The sequence below is a fragment of the Tachysurus fulvidraco genome, chromosome 12, assembly GCF_022655615.1.
Source record: "Tachysurus fulvidraco isolate hzauxx_2018 chromosome 12, HZAU_PFXX_2.0, whole genome shotgun sequence".
NCBI lineage: Eukaryota > Metazoa > Chordata > Actinopteri > Siluriformes > Bagridae > Tachysurus > Tachysurus fulvidraco.
The window spans coordinates 26533882-26551381 of record NC_062529.1 but is presented as its reverse complement, the minus strand read 5'-3'; the positions used below and the strand labels follow the sequence as shown (position 1 = coordinate 26551381).

Genomic DNA, 17500 nt, shown 5'->3' with positions numbered 1-17500 from the left:
ATATCGATCACGTATCGCGATACATATCGTTATCGTTTCATCGCCCAGCCCTAATCTATAATATGCAGATGTGTCTTAAGTGACATGATTTTTTGATGCTTTAAAATATTCAGCAGCAGAATTCCAAATCTATACAATAGAAAAATAATCAGTTATTCATCCGTTTTATCTATTCGTTTATTTGAGACGGGGAAATAAAAGCTTGCTGAAAACTTGTCAGCACTTTTTATTCTCTGATCATGTGGCGTTTATTACAGAGAGTCGAGTGTACAGTCATAACGAAGGCTCAGTTCTGACATGAACATTAAGATGATGTGAGTTTAAGTCATTAGTTGTAGGTTGATTAAGAAGTTCCTGAGATGTGTGTTGTGTTGTGTTGTGTTGTGTTGTGTTGTGTTGTGATGGAGCCCCGTACACAGTGTGGGGTTCTTTATTCTGTTAGCATTCTGCTATTTCAGTAGTAACGAACCAGACCGGCGAGAGGGTCAGACGGAGTGAGCGAGCAAATAAATAAATGAGGGAGGAAATGTAGTTTTGAGTCACTGCTGACTGGAGGAATGTGTTTAAGGGTTAAGTTTAAATTCCTGATTGTAATCAGAACATTTCCATTTTCTCTAAACCCAATTTCTCAGTGCTGGTGGGTTTAAGGTCTAAATATGAGGTGGAAAGAGGAAGTTTACACACACACACACACACACACACACACACACACACACACACACACACACACACACACACACACAGCCTAATAACTGATGGTGTGATTAGCAGGTCAACTCTTGCTGTAGCACGCACACACACACGCGGGTATATAAACATGCACGCACACACACACACACAGGTGTATAAACACACACGTGCGCACACACACACAGGTGTATAAACACACACACACAGGTGTATAAACACACACACACAGGTGTATAAACACACACACACAGGTGTATAAACACACACACAGGTGTATAAACACACACACACAGGTGTATAAACACACACACACAGGTGTATAAACACACACTTACACACACAGGTGTATAAACACACACTTACACACACAGGTGTACAAGCACACACTTACACACACAGGTGTACAAGCACACACATACACAGACGCACGTGCACGCACACACACGCAGGTGTATAAACACACACACACATACACAGACGCACGTGCACACACACACACGCAGGTGTATAAACACACACACACACGCAGGTGTATAAACACACACAGATGTACACAAACAGGAGGCAGCCATATTGATTATACCATGTTACTCAGAACCCCAGTGTGTGTTATTGATCATGTACACGTGTGTTCTCTCATTGTGCATAAATACTCTGGTGGAGCTGTAGAACCTACAGACCTACACAACATGGATAGCTGGTTGACAGCGGTGCTGATCAGTCAGGCCTGGGGTCACAACATGGACGATTGATTAACCGTGTGTGTGTGTGTGTGTGTGTGTGTGTGTGTGTGTGTGTGTGTGTGTGTTGGAGAGATCTTCAGGATTTAAACTAGAACTTTTTGTTTAGATGACTAAGTAATTGATGTAAATCTCTGTCTCTCCCCCTGTCTCTCTCTCTCTCTCTCCCCCTGTCTCTCTCTCTCTCTCTCTCTCTCTCTCTCTCTCTCTCTCTCTCTCTCTCTCTCTCCCTCTCCCTCTCTCTCTCTCTCCCTCTCTCTTTCTGTCTCTCTCTCTCTCTCTCTTCCCTCTCTCTCTCTCTTTCTGTCTCTCTCTCTCTCTCTCTCCTCTCCTCGGTCCTCTCTCCCCTTCTCTCTCTTCCTCCCGCTCACTCTTCTCCTCTCTCTCCTTCCCCTCTCCTCTCCGCTCTCATTGCGCCGACCTCTCTCTCATCCTCCTTCTCCCCTCCGTCGCATCCCAGGATCCTCATGCTCTGCGTCGGCTCCTCTTCTCTCTCCTCTCCTCCATCAAATCGTCTCCGTCTCTCTTATCTTGCTCTGGGTGCGCTCTCTCCTCTCTCTCTCTCTCCTCTGCTCCCTCCTCTCTGTCTCGCTCTCTGCTCCTCCGTCCTTCACTCTCTCTCTGTCGTCTCTCTCCGGCCGTCTCTCCCTCTCTCCGTCTCCGCGTCATCTCTCCCCTCTCTCCTCCCCTTCTCCTCGCCCCGTCTCTCTCCTCCCTCCCTCTCTCTCTCGGCTCGTCCTTCTGTCAGCTCGTCCCCTCTCATGCTCTCTTCTCTCCCGGTCTCTCCTCTCTCTCTTCTCTCATCCCTCTCTCTCTCTTCTCTCTCCCTCCCGTACCTTCCTCTTGCCCTCTCTCATCGTCACTCTCCCTCGGCTTCTCATTCGTCTCTCACCCACGTCCCCGGCCTCCTCAGCGGTCTCCCCGAGCTCTCTCTCGTCCCTCCACCGACCTCCCCTCCTCCCTGCCTCTCGCTGCCTCCTGAGCTCTCCCTCTCTCCACCCTGCTCGCTCTCCTCTCTTACTGCTCTCCTCCCTCACCACTGATGCTCAATTCCCTCCCGGTGCTCCTCGTGCTCCCGTCTCACGGGTCGCTCAGCGCCTCCCGCAATCCCGGTCCCCCCGTCCCTCCCACTAGTTCCCCCACATCCAACACATTCCCTCTGCTCTCGTCCCTTTGGCCACCACCTTCTCACAGTCAGCTCCCCGCTCTCGTCGGACTCAGTCCGCGGGACTCTGCCTTCTCTCCGCGCCTCATCTCTCGTCACCCCTCTTCTCCAACTCTCTTCTCTTCCTCTCAATCTCTCTCTATCCCTCCTCTCATTCCACATCTCGATCCTCTCCCCGCATCGGGGAAAAAGGGGGGGGGGAGGGGGGAAGTCCGAAGCAAAATCCTACCCTACCTCCCTCCCTCTCAGGAGAGGGGAGAAAGGAAGTTGGGGGGGGGGACTCGTCATCTCTCAAAGGGATGAAAGCGAAAGTCTACTCCGGCTGGAAGGGGAGACGAGATCAGGGGGGGGACTCTCCTCTCGTTCATTTCTGATCCTCCACATTGCCCATCGCTCTCTCTCGGTCCGTATTCTCCTCCCTTCTCTCTCCTCTCTCGTCTCTCTCCCCTCGGCTCTGACCGGAACGCGGGCACGTACGGGAGGGGATGACAAAAAGGAAAGGGGGTCACACCATACCTCCTCTCGAGGAAAGGGGGAATCCTCGCTCTACTCCTGCCTTCTCTCTCCCTCCTCTCGTCTCCCGATCGTCACTCTCTCTGCCTCCTCTTCTACCTCATGCTCTCCGAGCGCTCTCTGCGTCCTCTCGCTCTTCCTCTCTCTCCGCCTGCTAGTCATGCCCTCTCTCGCGTCTCTTTCTACGTCCACCGGGTCTCACAGGCCTCTGCGGGACGTCACTCGCTCACGTCGTCGGTGCCACTCCGTTGCTCGTCCATCCGACCCACCTCTTCGCTCTCTCCGATCTCTCCACTCGACCCCTTTTCCCTTCTCCTCCCCCCTCTCATCTCTCCCTCTTCGCTTCTCTCTCGTCCCTCTTCTTCCACTTCCCACCTCTCTCTCTCTTTCTGCTCCCTCTCGTCTCTCTCCACTCTCTCCTGGCATCACGTTCTCCATCTCTGTCGAGCGTCCTCCTCCTCTCTCTCCCGACTCTCAATCTCACCTCTCGCGCTCCTCTCTGCACTCTCTCTCTCTCTCCACTCACTCTCCCTCTCTCTATCCGCCCGTTCACTCCTCTCTCGGACTCCTTCTTCTCTTTCTCTTCTCACTTCTCGGGATCCACTCTCTCCTACCACTCCCGTCTTCTTCTCCGCGGCGTCTGGCCCCCTCATCTTCTCTCCTCTCTTCTTCATTTTTCGTATCGTCCTGCCCTCTCTCCTCAGCTCTCCTCGAGCTCCGCAGTTCTGCTTCCTCTCTCTCGCTGCTCATCCCCCTCCCTGTTGCTCCCTCCCTTTCCTCCGTCTCTCCTACCTTCGCTCCCTCTCTCTATCTCTTGCTCCCGTCTCTCTCTCTCTTCTCTCTCCCTCTCCCTCTCTCTCCTTCCTCCCTCTCTCTCCTCTCTCTCTCGCTCTATCCCTTCCTCCCTCTCTCTCTCCCTCTTCTCCCTCCCTCCTATCTCTCCCCCCCTCCCCCCCCCTCTCCCTCTCTCCCCACACTCTCTCTCTCCCTCTCTCCCCACTCCCTCTCTCTCCCTCTCTCTCCCCACTCTCTCTCCCCCCCTCTCTCAGGTCACATCCTACAGTCCCCATCTGCGAATGTCCTGCCCACCCTCCCGTTCCTGGTTCTGCGTTCTCTCTTCAGCTCCACGCCTCTCACCACAGATGATGGTGTGTTGCTGCGCCGCATGGCTCTGGAGATCGGAGCTGTTCATCTCATCTTGGCCTGTTTATCTGCTCTGAGTCATCACGCACCCAGAGTTCCCTCCTCTAGCTCCAACCACTCTGAGGTCTGACTGTACAGCACTCACTCACACACACACACACACACACACACACACCCTTTAATTACCACCTCACTGTTCACTACTGAGGGGTTTAGTCACACATGACACGTGATACTCACTTAAATCAAATAAATGATTACTTTATAAGGAAATGATGGAAAGAATCCCAGATAATACTTTATAGATACCTTTAACTTTATCACCTGTGTGTGTGTGTCGCCTGTGTGTGTGTGTGTGTGTCGCCTGTGTGTGTGTGTGTGCGTCGCCTGTGTGTGTGTGCGTCGCCTGTGTGTGTGTGCGTCGCCTGTGTGTGTGTGCGTCGCCTGTGTGTGTGTGCGTCGCCTGTGTGTGTGTGCGTCGCCTGTGTGTGTGTGCGTCGCCTGTGTGTGTGTGCGTCGCCTGTGTGTGTGTGCGTCGCCTGTGTGTGTGTGCGTCGCCTGTGTGTGTGCGTCGCCTGTGTGTGTGTGCGTGTCGCCTGTGTGTGTGTGCGTGTCGCCTGTGTGTGTGTGCGTGTCGCCTGTGTGTGTGTGCGTGTCGCCTGTGTGTGTGTGCGTGTCGCCTGTGTGTGTGTGCGTCGCCTGTGTGTGTGTGTGCGTCGCCTGTGTGTGTGTGTGTCGCCTGTGTGTGTGTGTGTGCGTCGCCTGTGTGTGTGTCGCCTTGTGGTGTTTCACACTATGTTGTACAGATGCACTATTTGTCTAGGACTTAAGTCCTTGTCTCTGTGTGTAGTTCTGTGTGTAGCTCTGTGTTACCTCATGGTCCTGGAGAAACGTTGTCATTTCACTGTGTACTGTCCCTGATATATGTGGTAGAAATGGCAATAAAAAGCTTCTTGTCTTAAATATTTATTTATATTCTAGAAACTGAAGTGTATGTGTGTGTGTGTGTGTGTGTGTGTGTGTGTAGCCACAGGTTTCCAGTGGCCAGGGTGTTGTGAGTGCTGATGATCAGCAGCTCTATTGGGCGAAGGGAACCGGGTTTGGTACCGGATCCACAGCCTCAGGCTGGGACGTGGAACAGGCGCTGAACAAACAGAGACTGGAGGAGGAGCATGTCACCTGTCTACTGCAGGTACATTTACATTTACATTTACAGCATTTGGCAGACGCCCTTATCCAGAGCGACGTACATAAGTGCTTAAATCTCTAACACTGAATACATTAATGCTGGTTCACTAGGTTACATACTTAAGGTAAAACACACACACACACACACATCTATATATCAGATGTGTATAAAGTGTAATATATACATACATATCAAATGTGTGTGTGCAGGTGTTAGCGAGCTACATTAACCCAGCGGGGTGTGTGTGTTCGGGTGATTCGGGGTTGGTGGATGGTGGGAGCCACAGCAGCACCGCTCTGCCTTCTGTCCTACAGGAGCTCCTCAGTCAGTCCTGTCTCATCCCTGCCATGTCATCTTACCTACGCAATGACTCCGGTACGTCCTACACACACTTACTGCTCTCTTTCTCTCCTGTGTGTGTGTGTGTGTGTGTGTGTGTGTGTGTGTGTGTGTGTGTGTGTGTGTGGCAGTTTGAGTAAACGAGAGAGAAACACACACTTGTGTATACAGATGTACAGCAGGTGGAGCCCTAGTGCTTTTTCTCATTCAGTCTTATCTCTCTCTCTCTCTCGCACACTGATACTCTCTCTGTTCTTCTCTTTATCTTTTTATCTCTCTTTTATTTTTCTGTTTCTCCGTCTCTCTGTTTCTCTTTATTGATGTATTTTGAGCAGTTTTTCTCCATCTTTTTTCTTTCTCTATCTTTCTGTTTGTCTTTTTTTGTATTTATTTCTGTCCCTGTTGTTAAGTGTCTTGTGTCTGTCTCTTTCTCTCTCCTTCTCTTTCCTTTTATTGCTTCCTTTGTCTGTTTAGCATTAATCAGTGTGAATTGAGATCAGTGTAAAAGTGGAGAATGGACATTCTGACAAAACACTCAAGGTGTGTGTGTGTGTGTGTGTGTGTGTGTGTGTGTGTGTGTGTGTTTTTCTCACCTTTACACACCACATCAGTTCCCTGTCTTCGTATCCCATTTAATGTTTGACTAAAAAAAATTTAATAAAAACTCAAGTGCGAAGAGCTAAACCACGCCCACATGCTAGACGGCTGTAGCGGTCAGGCCACGCCCACATTTTGGGCCACTGGGAGACCCTCCTCCTTTGCTCTGCTTAGGATCTGTTCTCTGCTTAATGTTTATTAAGATAAAGGGTTTTATTTGTGCTGCTGCTGCTGTTGTTGTTGTTATTATTATTATGGATTAATCCACGTTAATCTGACGCAGAACACGAGGGCAGAGACACGAGTGTGTGTTGTGTGCATTAGGGTTAAAATCTTCTACACACTCATACTGTAGTAACACGTATCACAACTCAACTCCACCCGCTTGAAGCCTAAGGAAGCTCCGCCCACCTGTCACTCACTTCATCTTGTCTTTATCATGTTAACTTACTGAGCCGTGATGACTGGGGCAGAAACTCCTCACACCACACAGTTACATCTCCTGCAGCTCTTTACTTCATTTCATTTTCATTCAGTTTCTTTGGTTTGATAGAAAAACGGAGTTACTGAAATAAACTTTTCAATTCAATTCAATTCAAGTTTATTTGTATAGCGCTTTTTACAATAGACATTGTCTCAAAGCAGCTTTACAGAACATAAACATAGAGCAGAAGGTAAACATAATTAATGATAATAAACGAATGATCTTTTTCTTATTAAAATGACCTGCAGCTTTAATCATTAATAATCAGGGGACACAGAAACAACACAAACTCTACACACACACACACGAACACAACCATCACTGAACACACAGGAGAGACACTACATGTTTAATGGGCTTCACAGCACGCCTTGACAGCATCTCTCTCTCACACACAACCATCACTGAACACACACACACACACACACGCACACACACACACACACACTTGTCATCTCCTCCAAACTGCCCTGTACTATTTTCACTTCCTGTGATTTCTTTCCCTCGGTCCCTTTTTCCCTTCCTTCTTCATTAACCTGCTCTCTTTATTTTCCTTTTATGAGTTGGGGCTGTAACACACACACACACACACACACTCTCTCTCTCTCTCTCTCTCTCTCTCTCTCTCTCTCTCTCTCTCTCTCTCTGGGGAGCCATCATTAAATACACAAGCCCCCTCTCCAATATCCATTTATTATCTTTCACACTCATAGATTTTTCTGTGTGTAGTGGGGTGTGTATGTGTGTGTTTGGGGGGTGTGTTTTTGTGTGTGTGTGTGTGGGGGGGGGGGTCGTCTGTTTGTGTTGGGGGGGGGGTTCCTGTGTGTGTTTGTGTCTATCTGTGTGTGTGTGTCTGTGTGTGTCATGTACAGACACTACACTGAACAGTGTCTGTGTGTGTGTGTGTATGTCTGTGTGTGTCATGTACAGACACTACACTGAACAGTGTCTGTGTGTGTGTGTGTATGTCTGTGTGTGTCATGTACAGACACTACACTGAACAGTGTCTGTGTGTGTGTGTGTATGTCTGTGTGTGTCATGTACAGACACTACACTGAACAGTGTGTGTGTCTGTGTGTGTCATGTACAGACACTACACTGAACAGTGTGTGTGTGTCTGTGTGTGTCATGTACAGACACTACACTGAACAGTGTGTGTGTCTGTGTGTGTCATGTACATACACTACACTGAACTGTGTGTGTGTGTGTGTTTTCAGCGCAGTATTTGGAGGACAGTTACTTTATGAATAAGAGTTAGAGAACAAAGAGCTGATGGAGTATAATTAGAGATAAAGAGGACATTGTACACAGATGAGTTATTAGACATTTGCCCTGTAGCCCCTCATTACTGATGTGTTTACATAAACATACATCTTTATTTTCTACCACAGCCTTATTTTATTTGTCTCATTTTGATGTAAACAGACTGAAATGGTTCAGTGTGTATTCTGCCCTCCTGCCCCTACACCTACACTATATTGTTATATAATATAGATTATTGTATGTACACGTTATTGCTCTAGATAAGTTCCCGTCTCACATCACCACGTGTCGCTGATGACTTTACAGCACGTCTCTGCCTCATTACAGCTCCTCCATCTGCTGCCTTCACCTGACTGGGATTACTGCTACCATGGGACATGTTCAGTGTAGTGTCTGTACATGACACACACACACACACACTGTTCAGTGTAGTGTCTGTACATCACACACACACACACTGTTCAGTGTAGTGTCTGTACATCACACACACACACACTGTTCAGTGTAGTGTCTGTACATCACACACACACACTGTTCAGTGTAGTGTCTGTACATGACACACGCACACTCACACACACACTGTTCAGTATAGTGTCTGTACATCACACACACACACACTGTTCAGTGTAGTGTCTGTACATCACACACACACACTGTTCAGTGTAGTGTCTGTACATCACACACACACACACTGTTCAGTGTTGTGTCTGTACATCACACACACACACACACACTGTTCAGTGTAGTGTCTGTACATGACACACGCACACTCACACACACACTGTTCAGTATAGTGTCTGTACATGACACACACTGTTCAGCGTAGTGTTTGTACATTACTCACACACACACACACTGTTCAGTATAGTGTCTGTACATGACACACACACACTCTCATTAACACACACACACACACTCATTAACACACACACACACACTGTTCAGTATAGTGTCTGTACATGACACACACACACACACACACACTCATTAACTCACACACACACACACACTGTTCAGTATAGTGTCTGTACATGACACACACACACACACACACACTCATTAACTCACACACACACACACACTGTTCAGTATAGTGTCTGTACATGACACACACACACACACACACTCATTAACTCACACACACACACACACACTGTTCAGTATAGTGTCTGTACATGACACACACACTCACACTGTTCAGTGTAATGTCTATACAGGACACACTCATTAACACACACACACACACTGTTCAATTTAGTGTCTGTACCTCACACACACACACACATACACTTCAGTATACTGTCTGTACATCAGTGGTCCCCAACCCCTGGGCCGTGGACCAAATGGTACCGGGCCGCCCAAGGAACATTAAATTATTTCCATGTTATTTACTGTGGTGTATTTCTCTCGGGTTTGTGCGACTTTCCATGAACGAGAGGTTAACCGGGAGCTGAGAGACGTCACCTAAAGCCGCACCGATACCGCGCATGCGCAAAATATCATGATATCGGGCCGTGTTTAGGTGACGTCTGGAGCCGAGCGGCTGCGAGCGGCAGTGGTGTTGTAGCTTTGGTGGAGAGAGAAGGTGTGTATCGCTCTTCTCTCTGTTCACCGGTACTTTGTCATGTTTAACAGTGCTTGGTGTACGTGTATATTGTGTTTGCTCAAATTTAACCCACAAATTAGCAAAAATGAGCACGAAACAGATGTCGTTAGAAAGTTAGAAACTCTGCCGGTGTTCTGGATTAAAGTCATGGCGGAATACCCTGAGATTGTCACCACAGCACTTACATCCCTATCGTCATGTCCGACATGCTGTCTGTGTGAAGCGGGGATTTCTGCAGTGACGGCAACCGAAACAAAACAACGGAATAAACTGGACATAAGCGACAGACTTCGGGTGTCATTGTCTCCTGTTACCCCAGATGGAAGCGTCTCGTTGTAAAGAAACAAGCTCAGGGTTCTCATTGATTTAGCGTTGTAGTGAGTTAAAAAGGCATGTTTAAATACAATTAAATTAAAATTATTCATTTTAATTTAATTGTATAGCCGCCACCCCCCACCCCCAGCAGGCCGCGGTAAAATGATCAAACACTGACCGGTCCGCGGCGAAAAAAAGGTTGGGGACCTCTGCTGTACATGACACACACACACTGTTCAGTATAGTGTCTGTACATGACACACACACACACACACACACACACTGTTCAGTATAGTGTCTGTACATCACACACACACACACCCAGAGATCTATACACTCGTCTGAATAGATGCTCCACTTTATTGATCAGATTCCCCATGTCACAGCACATCTGTTAGATAACTTCATGTGGGTATAAAAGCTGTGTGTTTAGAGAAGTCCTCAGAGAGGGACCTCTCCACTCGCGCTGTCCTTTCACTCCTCTGGCAGTTAGAGACCCAGAGAAGAAAAACGAGCTCCTGCGCACGTCCGTATCGCTGCCACATCTGGGAAGGTTCCTCTCTTTCCGAGAGCTCCACCGTTCGTTCTGTCCTTTTTGTCTTGTACAATCAGCTTCCTTTCACTTCACTTTAAAACACATGAAGAAACACAGGAATGTGGACATTTTAGCGACCGTCGTGTCGTCTGTGTTTTTGCTCGTGTCCAGTGAAACGCAGTGCTGTAGGTGCTCATCATCATAGAATGGTGTAAAGATGGTCTGATCTCAGCCCCCTCATCTCAGCCCCCTCATCTCAGCCCCCTCATCTCAGCCCCCTCATCTCAGCCCCCTCATCTCAGCCCCCTCATCTCAGCCCCCTCATCTCAGACCCCATCATCTCAGACCCCATCATCTCAGACCTCCCTCATCTCAGACCTCCCTCATCTCAGACCCCATCATCTCAGACCTCCCTCATCTCAGACCTCCCTCATCTCAGCCCCCATCATCTCAGCCCCCCTCATCTCAGCCCCCCTACATCTCAGACCCCCTACATCTCAGACCCCCTACATCTCAGCTCCCTACATCTCAGACCCCCTACATCTCAGACCCCCTACATCTCAGCTCCCCTCATCTCAGACCCCCAACATCTCAGACCCCCAACATCTCAGACCCCCAACATCTCAGACCCCCAACATCTCAGCCCCCCTCATCTCAGCCCCCCTCATCTCAGCCCCCCACATCTCAGCCCCCTCAACATCTCAGACACCCTAAATCTCAGACCCCCAACATATCATACGCCCTTCTTATAATACCCACATCATCTCAGACCCCCAACATCTCAGACCCCCAACATCTCAGACCCCCAACATCTCAGACCCCCACATCTCAGACCCCCACATCTCAGCCCCTCACATCTCAGACCCTCACATCTCAGCCCCATCCTCTATTTTTGTTTCTAAACCTGGAGAGATCAGATCCAAATAAATCAGATCCACGTCTTTAACCGTGTTGTTTCTGTGTGTCTGTGTTACCTTGACCGATAAGACGTTTAGCCAATCATGTAGTCCATGCTTACTATCAGTGTCCTAAAACATCCATATCACTGATATCAACTGCAAAAAAAGAAATCCTTTCATCCAATCAGGGAGCAGGACCGCAGCCAGCCAATGGAATTGTCCCTTGAGAAGGACAGTCCTCTGTCTCCACTCGATGTGGCCTTGTTAATAGTGTAACGATGTGGATTTTACACCATGTTGACGTTCTACAGTCCCGAGTAAATCTGCAGAAATGAAAATTCTCCTTGACCAATCAGACGGCAGTGTCGAGAGCTAGAAGTCCATGTTGAGATCTGGAATACATCCTGACCAATCAGACGTCGATCCTGAGACCCAGCCAATCAGAGTGCTGGAATATCCAGGGTTAGATTTAGTCTTCGAACACATCAAGTGTGTTAAACTTCAGCTTTCATGTTGTACAACAAGCCCCACCCACTTCCTGTCAGTATGGTATTAGGAGTATATTGTTGCTTAAGCCACACCCCCTTGAGTACCGAAAGTCCCGCCCCATTGTATCATACGTGTCCCTCTGTCATCTCCCCACATCGGCGCTGTGCCGCTCGTCCTCCTTGTCCCCGTCCACCTCCACGTCTTCCTGCATGATTACTGTCCTCAGTCTCACCCACTTGTTTGGTTCCCGCCCCCTTTAGTCTGGCTCCGCCCTTTCACTCTCAGAGCGTGGTGTAGATGTAAACGAAGACAATGACAAAGAGGTTGAGGAAGGTGCCGATGATGCCCAGCAGGGCCAGGATGGACTCCTCCCTCTCCTCCTTGGCTTCCTCAATGCTGATGGCCGTAGTGCCCATCCTCAACACTGCTTATCTACACAGAGAGAGAGAGAGAGAGAGAGAGAGAGAGAGAGAGAAAGAGTGAGGGATGAGAGAGTGTGGATGGGAGGAGACATGATGGAACAAGCGTTGGAGGACAATAAAGAGGAATTTGCGAGCTGCTGTTTTAACAGCCAAGTCCCATCTCTTCTCTCCTCCATCTCTTCTCTCTTCATCCTTCTTTATTTCTCCTGCGTTCTTTTCCCAACACCTTTTTTCCGTGTCTCACATTTTGGTGGTCTTGCAGACCTGTAATGTTAGTGGTGGTGTTCTGAAACCAGTAAGACAGATCGACTAGCAAGAGAAAAGAGGTGTCACCACACACACACACACACACACACACACACACACACACTCTCTCTCTCGCACACAGATGCTAATCGTTCAGCTGTGGAGGAACGGGGAAACAAAAGACGGAGGCTACAATGATGGGGTACCCCTCTGAAAACACACACACACACACACACACACACACACACACACACACAGCTTGGGAATGAGGAAGAGGTGATGAATGGGAGGGAGGGATGGTTAAATGGAAGGAGAATATTAGCGTGTCTTACCCTTCTGCGTGTGAGACGAGCTGGAGAAGGCAACATGCTCCACATGCTCCCTGCATCAGGACCGGAGAAACAAACAGCACACAAACTGAGAGAGAGAGAGAGAGAGTAGTGTCTACAGCTCCTTCCCTGTGTTAGTGTGTGTGTTACACTGAGCAGACAGCACACTCAGTCCCCAGCGTCCCTCCCCTTTCTCTCTCTCTCTCTCTCTCTCTCTCTCTCTCTCTCTCTCTCTCTCTCTCTCTCTCTCTCTCTCCCTTTTCCCTCCTTCTCTCACTCGTTTTTCTCTCTTTCCTTGATCTGTGTCAGTATTCTGGTCTCGTTGCAGCGTTTGTTTCATGCGATTCGTTCTCCAGCCTGCGAGCAGCTACGCACACCTCAGAGGAATCCTCTCCACCCTCCTGTCTCTCTCTCTCTCTCTCTCTCTCTCTCTCTCTCTCTCCCTCCCTCTCTCTCTTCGACATACACTTCTCCTATCTCAGCCTATCCTCTTACCAGCTCGAAATGAGCCTCTCACACTCACACACACACACACACACAGACACACAGAGTGACAATTCTGATTAATGGAAGCTAATAAATTTACCTCTCTAGTTTATGTCTCTTTTACTACAATTGCTTTACAATTGTTCCCTCCTTTTCTTTCCCTTTTCCCTCTCTCTCTCTCTCTCTCTCTCTCTCTCCATCCATCCATCTAAACATTGTTGTTTTCCTTTCTTTTCTCTTTATTCATTGCTAAAATATTTAGTCTTTCTGTCCCGTTAATGTTTTTCTTTTTGTTTTGTTGTTTCTTTCCTTTTCTTTTCTTTGTTCTCTTCTTATTCTTTCCACCTTCTTACCTTTCTCACCATCTTTTCCTTCCTTTTTTCATCTCTCTTCATCTGCCCCTCTCTTCTGACCCCTCCCACCCTCATGCTGTGTAATGTTGAGGATTTGATAGGCTCCGCCTACTTTCCCTAACTATGAGGGCGTCTCCCTGCTGTGGGTATTAATGAATGGGGACAGAGGGAGAGAGATGTAGGTGTGTTTAGCCCCGCCTCTTTTCCACACTGAGCATGCTCAGTCTGTCAGGTCAAGGCAACCTCAACTGTCTGTCTGTCACACACGCATACACGCGCACACGCATACACACGCGCGCACACGCATACACACGCGCACACGCATACACACACATACACACGCGCACACGCATACACACACATACACACGCGCACACGCATACACACACATACACACACATACACACGCCCACACGCATACACACGCATACACACGCGCACACGCATACACACGCGCACACGCATACACACGCGCGCACACGCGCACACGCATACACACGCGCGCACACGCATACACACGCGCACACGCATACACACACATACACACGCGCACACGCATACACACACATACACACGCGCACACGCATACACACGCATACACACGCCCACACGCATACACACGCGCACACGCATACACACGCGCACACGCATACACACGCGCGCACACGCGCACACGCATACACACACATGCGCGCGCACACGCATACACACACATACACACGCATACACACGCGCGCACACGCATACACACGCGCGCACACGCATACACACGCATACACACACATACACACGCGCACACGCATACACGCGCGCACACGCATACACAAACGCACATACACGCACACACGCGAGCACACACGCACATGCACTTTCATGCACACATACAAACGCATACACACACACTCACACATACAAACACACTCACACACATACACACACACACTCGCACACATACACACGCACATACAAACACTCACACACATACGCACACTCACACACACCCACACACTCACACACAAACTCAGCCTGATGGTTTAGGACTATTTGTGTGTCTGTAGGAGTATTAATGGATGCCAAACACTGCCTCTGTACTATCACACATCATTTATTCAGCTTTACTTCATAAAGCTGTTCCACACTATGAGCCCAATCTCCTGTGTGTGTGCGTGTGTGTGTGTGCGCGTGCGTGTGTGCATGTGTGTGTGTGTATGTGCCTGTGTGTGTGCCCGTTTGTGCGTGTGTGTGTGTGTGTATGTGCGTGTGTATGTAAATGTGTGTATGTAAATGTGTGTATGTGCGCGCGTGTGTGTGCCCGTGTGTGTTTGTGCGTGCGTGCGCATGTGTGTGTGCCCGTGTGTGTTTGTGCGTGCGTGCGCATGTGTGTGTGCGCGTGTGTGCATGCGTGTGTGTGTAACGTACACGTACATGCATGTATATTACCCAAAGTGACTGATTTAAACGTGCTTCAGTGACTCATTTATCTGAGCTGGATATTTGTATGCCGCAGGTTCGTCCTCCTCACACACACACACACACACACACAGACACACACACACACACACACACACACACACACACACACACACACACACAAACACACAGTGTATAAATGTGTGTAATAAATAACGTGTCCCTTTGTTAGCACCCACACACCATCAATTATTTGTTGTTTCAATCTGCAGTGACCTGGTGGACCCCAGGGACAAATTACACCAGGTCTCTAACACACACACACACACACACACACACACACACACACAGAGAGCAAGAGACACGTACTTACACAGGATACATCTGTGTGTGTGTCACACTCTCCTTAAACTTCTCTTTGCCTCTCTTTCTCTCCTTCTCTCCCCCCCCCCTCTCTCTCCCCCTCACTCTCTCTCACTCTCCCGCTCCCTCTCCCTCCCTCTCCTGCTCCCCCTCTCTCTCTCTCTCTCTCTCTCCCTCCCTCTCTCTCTCTCCCTCCCTCTCTCTCCCTCCCTCCCTCCCCCTCTCTCCCTCCCTCCCCCTCTCCTGCTCTCTCTCTCTCTCACTCCCTCTCCTGCTCGCTCTCACTCTCCCTCTCACACTCTCTCTCTCCCTCTTTCTCTCACACTCTCCCTCTCTCACCCTCTCTCTCTCTCTCTCTCTCTCTCTCTCTCTCTCCCTCTCTCTCTCAGTCTAACAGGCTGTCATTGTTAATTATGACCTATTGTGTGAATAAGAGTGAGGATGGGGGATAGAGAGTGAGAGTGAACGAGGGATAAATTCCCACCTCTCTTTGAGGAAAGTGTGTGTTGAGCTGAATGGATGATGCACTAAAGTAATTAACACGAATGTGTGAAGGCCGCTGATGGGGTTTGGAGGATTTCCTCAGTGGTAGTTTGTTATAGGGGATTTCACCTGCAGACCTCCAGATATCGTTGTTCAGATGCTGTGTTCTGATTGGACGAGCCTGTGTCTCATGCAGGCATTGACAACTCCATCTCAGTATTCTTAACCTGGAGAATACTTTTTCATGGTGTGTGTGTGTGTGTGTGTGTGTGTGTGTGTGTGTGTGTGTGTGTGTGTGTGTGTGTGTGTGTGTGTGCGCATTCGTACGAGTCAATTTTATTACTGAGTTAAACAGTCTATTAAACCATGTTCACATGCAGTTCTGTCACCATGTTCGGTATCAGTTCATATCAGCTGTCTGAAAGGAATTCACAGGAATTGACTCTGTTCCTGACTCTGTTCCTGTTCTCTGTTCCTGACTCTGACTCTGTTCCTGACCCTGACTCTGTTCCTGACCCTGTTCCTGACCCTGACTCTGTTCCTGACCCTGTTCCTGACTCTGTTCCTGACCCTTACCATGTTCCTGACTCTGTTCCTGACCCTTACACTGTTTCTGACTTTGTTCCTGACCCTGACCATGTTCCTGACTCTGTTCCTGACCCTTACCCTGTTCCTGACTTTGTTCCTGACCCTGACCATGTTCCTGACTCTGTTCCTGACCATGTCCCTGACTCTGTTCCTGACCCTTACCATGTTCCTGACCCTGTTCCTGACCCTGACTCTGTTCCTGACCCTGTTCCTGACTCTGTTCCTGACCCTGTTCCTGACTCTGTTCCTGACCCTGACCATGTTCCTGACTCTGTTCCTGACCCTTACCCTGTTCCTGACTTTGTTCCTGACCCTGACTCTGTTCCTGACCATGTCCCTGACCCTGACTCTGTTCCTGACTCTGACCCTGACCATGTTCCTGACACTCCCATTCTCTCCTTTCCCCTTGACCTGCAGGAACACTGAGCACATTAAAGTCTATCATTCTGTCCACCAGAGTTCTGTCCTTCTGTCTTTCCTTCTCTTTGACTTCATGTGAGGTTAGAGAAATGTTATTAGAGCTTTATTTCTGTCTCTCCTTCTGGTCATGTCCTAAAAGCTTCAGTTACAATCCTGTCCCAGAACACACTCACACACACACACACACACACACACACTTCGTCTCCACCTGTGTGTCCTCAACAATCTCACTAACATTATTTATTGTCCAGCTGGTTGAACACTACTTGCAACATCTGATTAAAGAGAGGTGTGTGTGTGTGTGTGTGTGTGTGTGTGTGTGTGTGTGTGTGTGTGTGTGTGTGTGTGTGTGCGCGCACGCAGTAAATCAGCTTCCAGGTGGAAGCGAAGGAAAAGAGGAATGTGAGGAGAATCACAACACACACTGACATTG

At 48.8% G+C, this 17500-nt stretch overlaps 1 protein-coding gene across 4 annotated transcripts in view; it reads left to right on the top strand.

Moving 5' to 3' along the window:
- Positions 1 to 17500, top strand: part of birc6 (baculoviral IAP repeat containing 6) — a 94430-nt gene that overhangs the window by 61931 nt on the left and 14999 nt on the right. For all 4 annotated transcript variants that reach the window (XM_047821487.1, XM_047821486.1, XM_047821485.1 and 1 more), the window contains 3 exons: positions 4158 to 4375; positions 5279 to 5443; positions 5650 to 5815. In XM_047821487.1, the coding sequence (XP_047677443.1) occupies positions 4158 to 4375; positions 5279 to 5443; positions 5650 to 5815 (549 nt within the window). The remainder of the gene's footprint in view (positions 1 to 4157; positions 4376 to 5278; positions 5444 to 5649; positions 5816 to 17500) is intronic.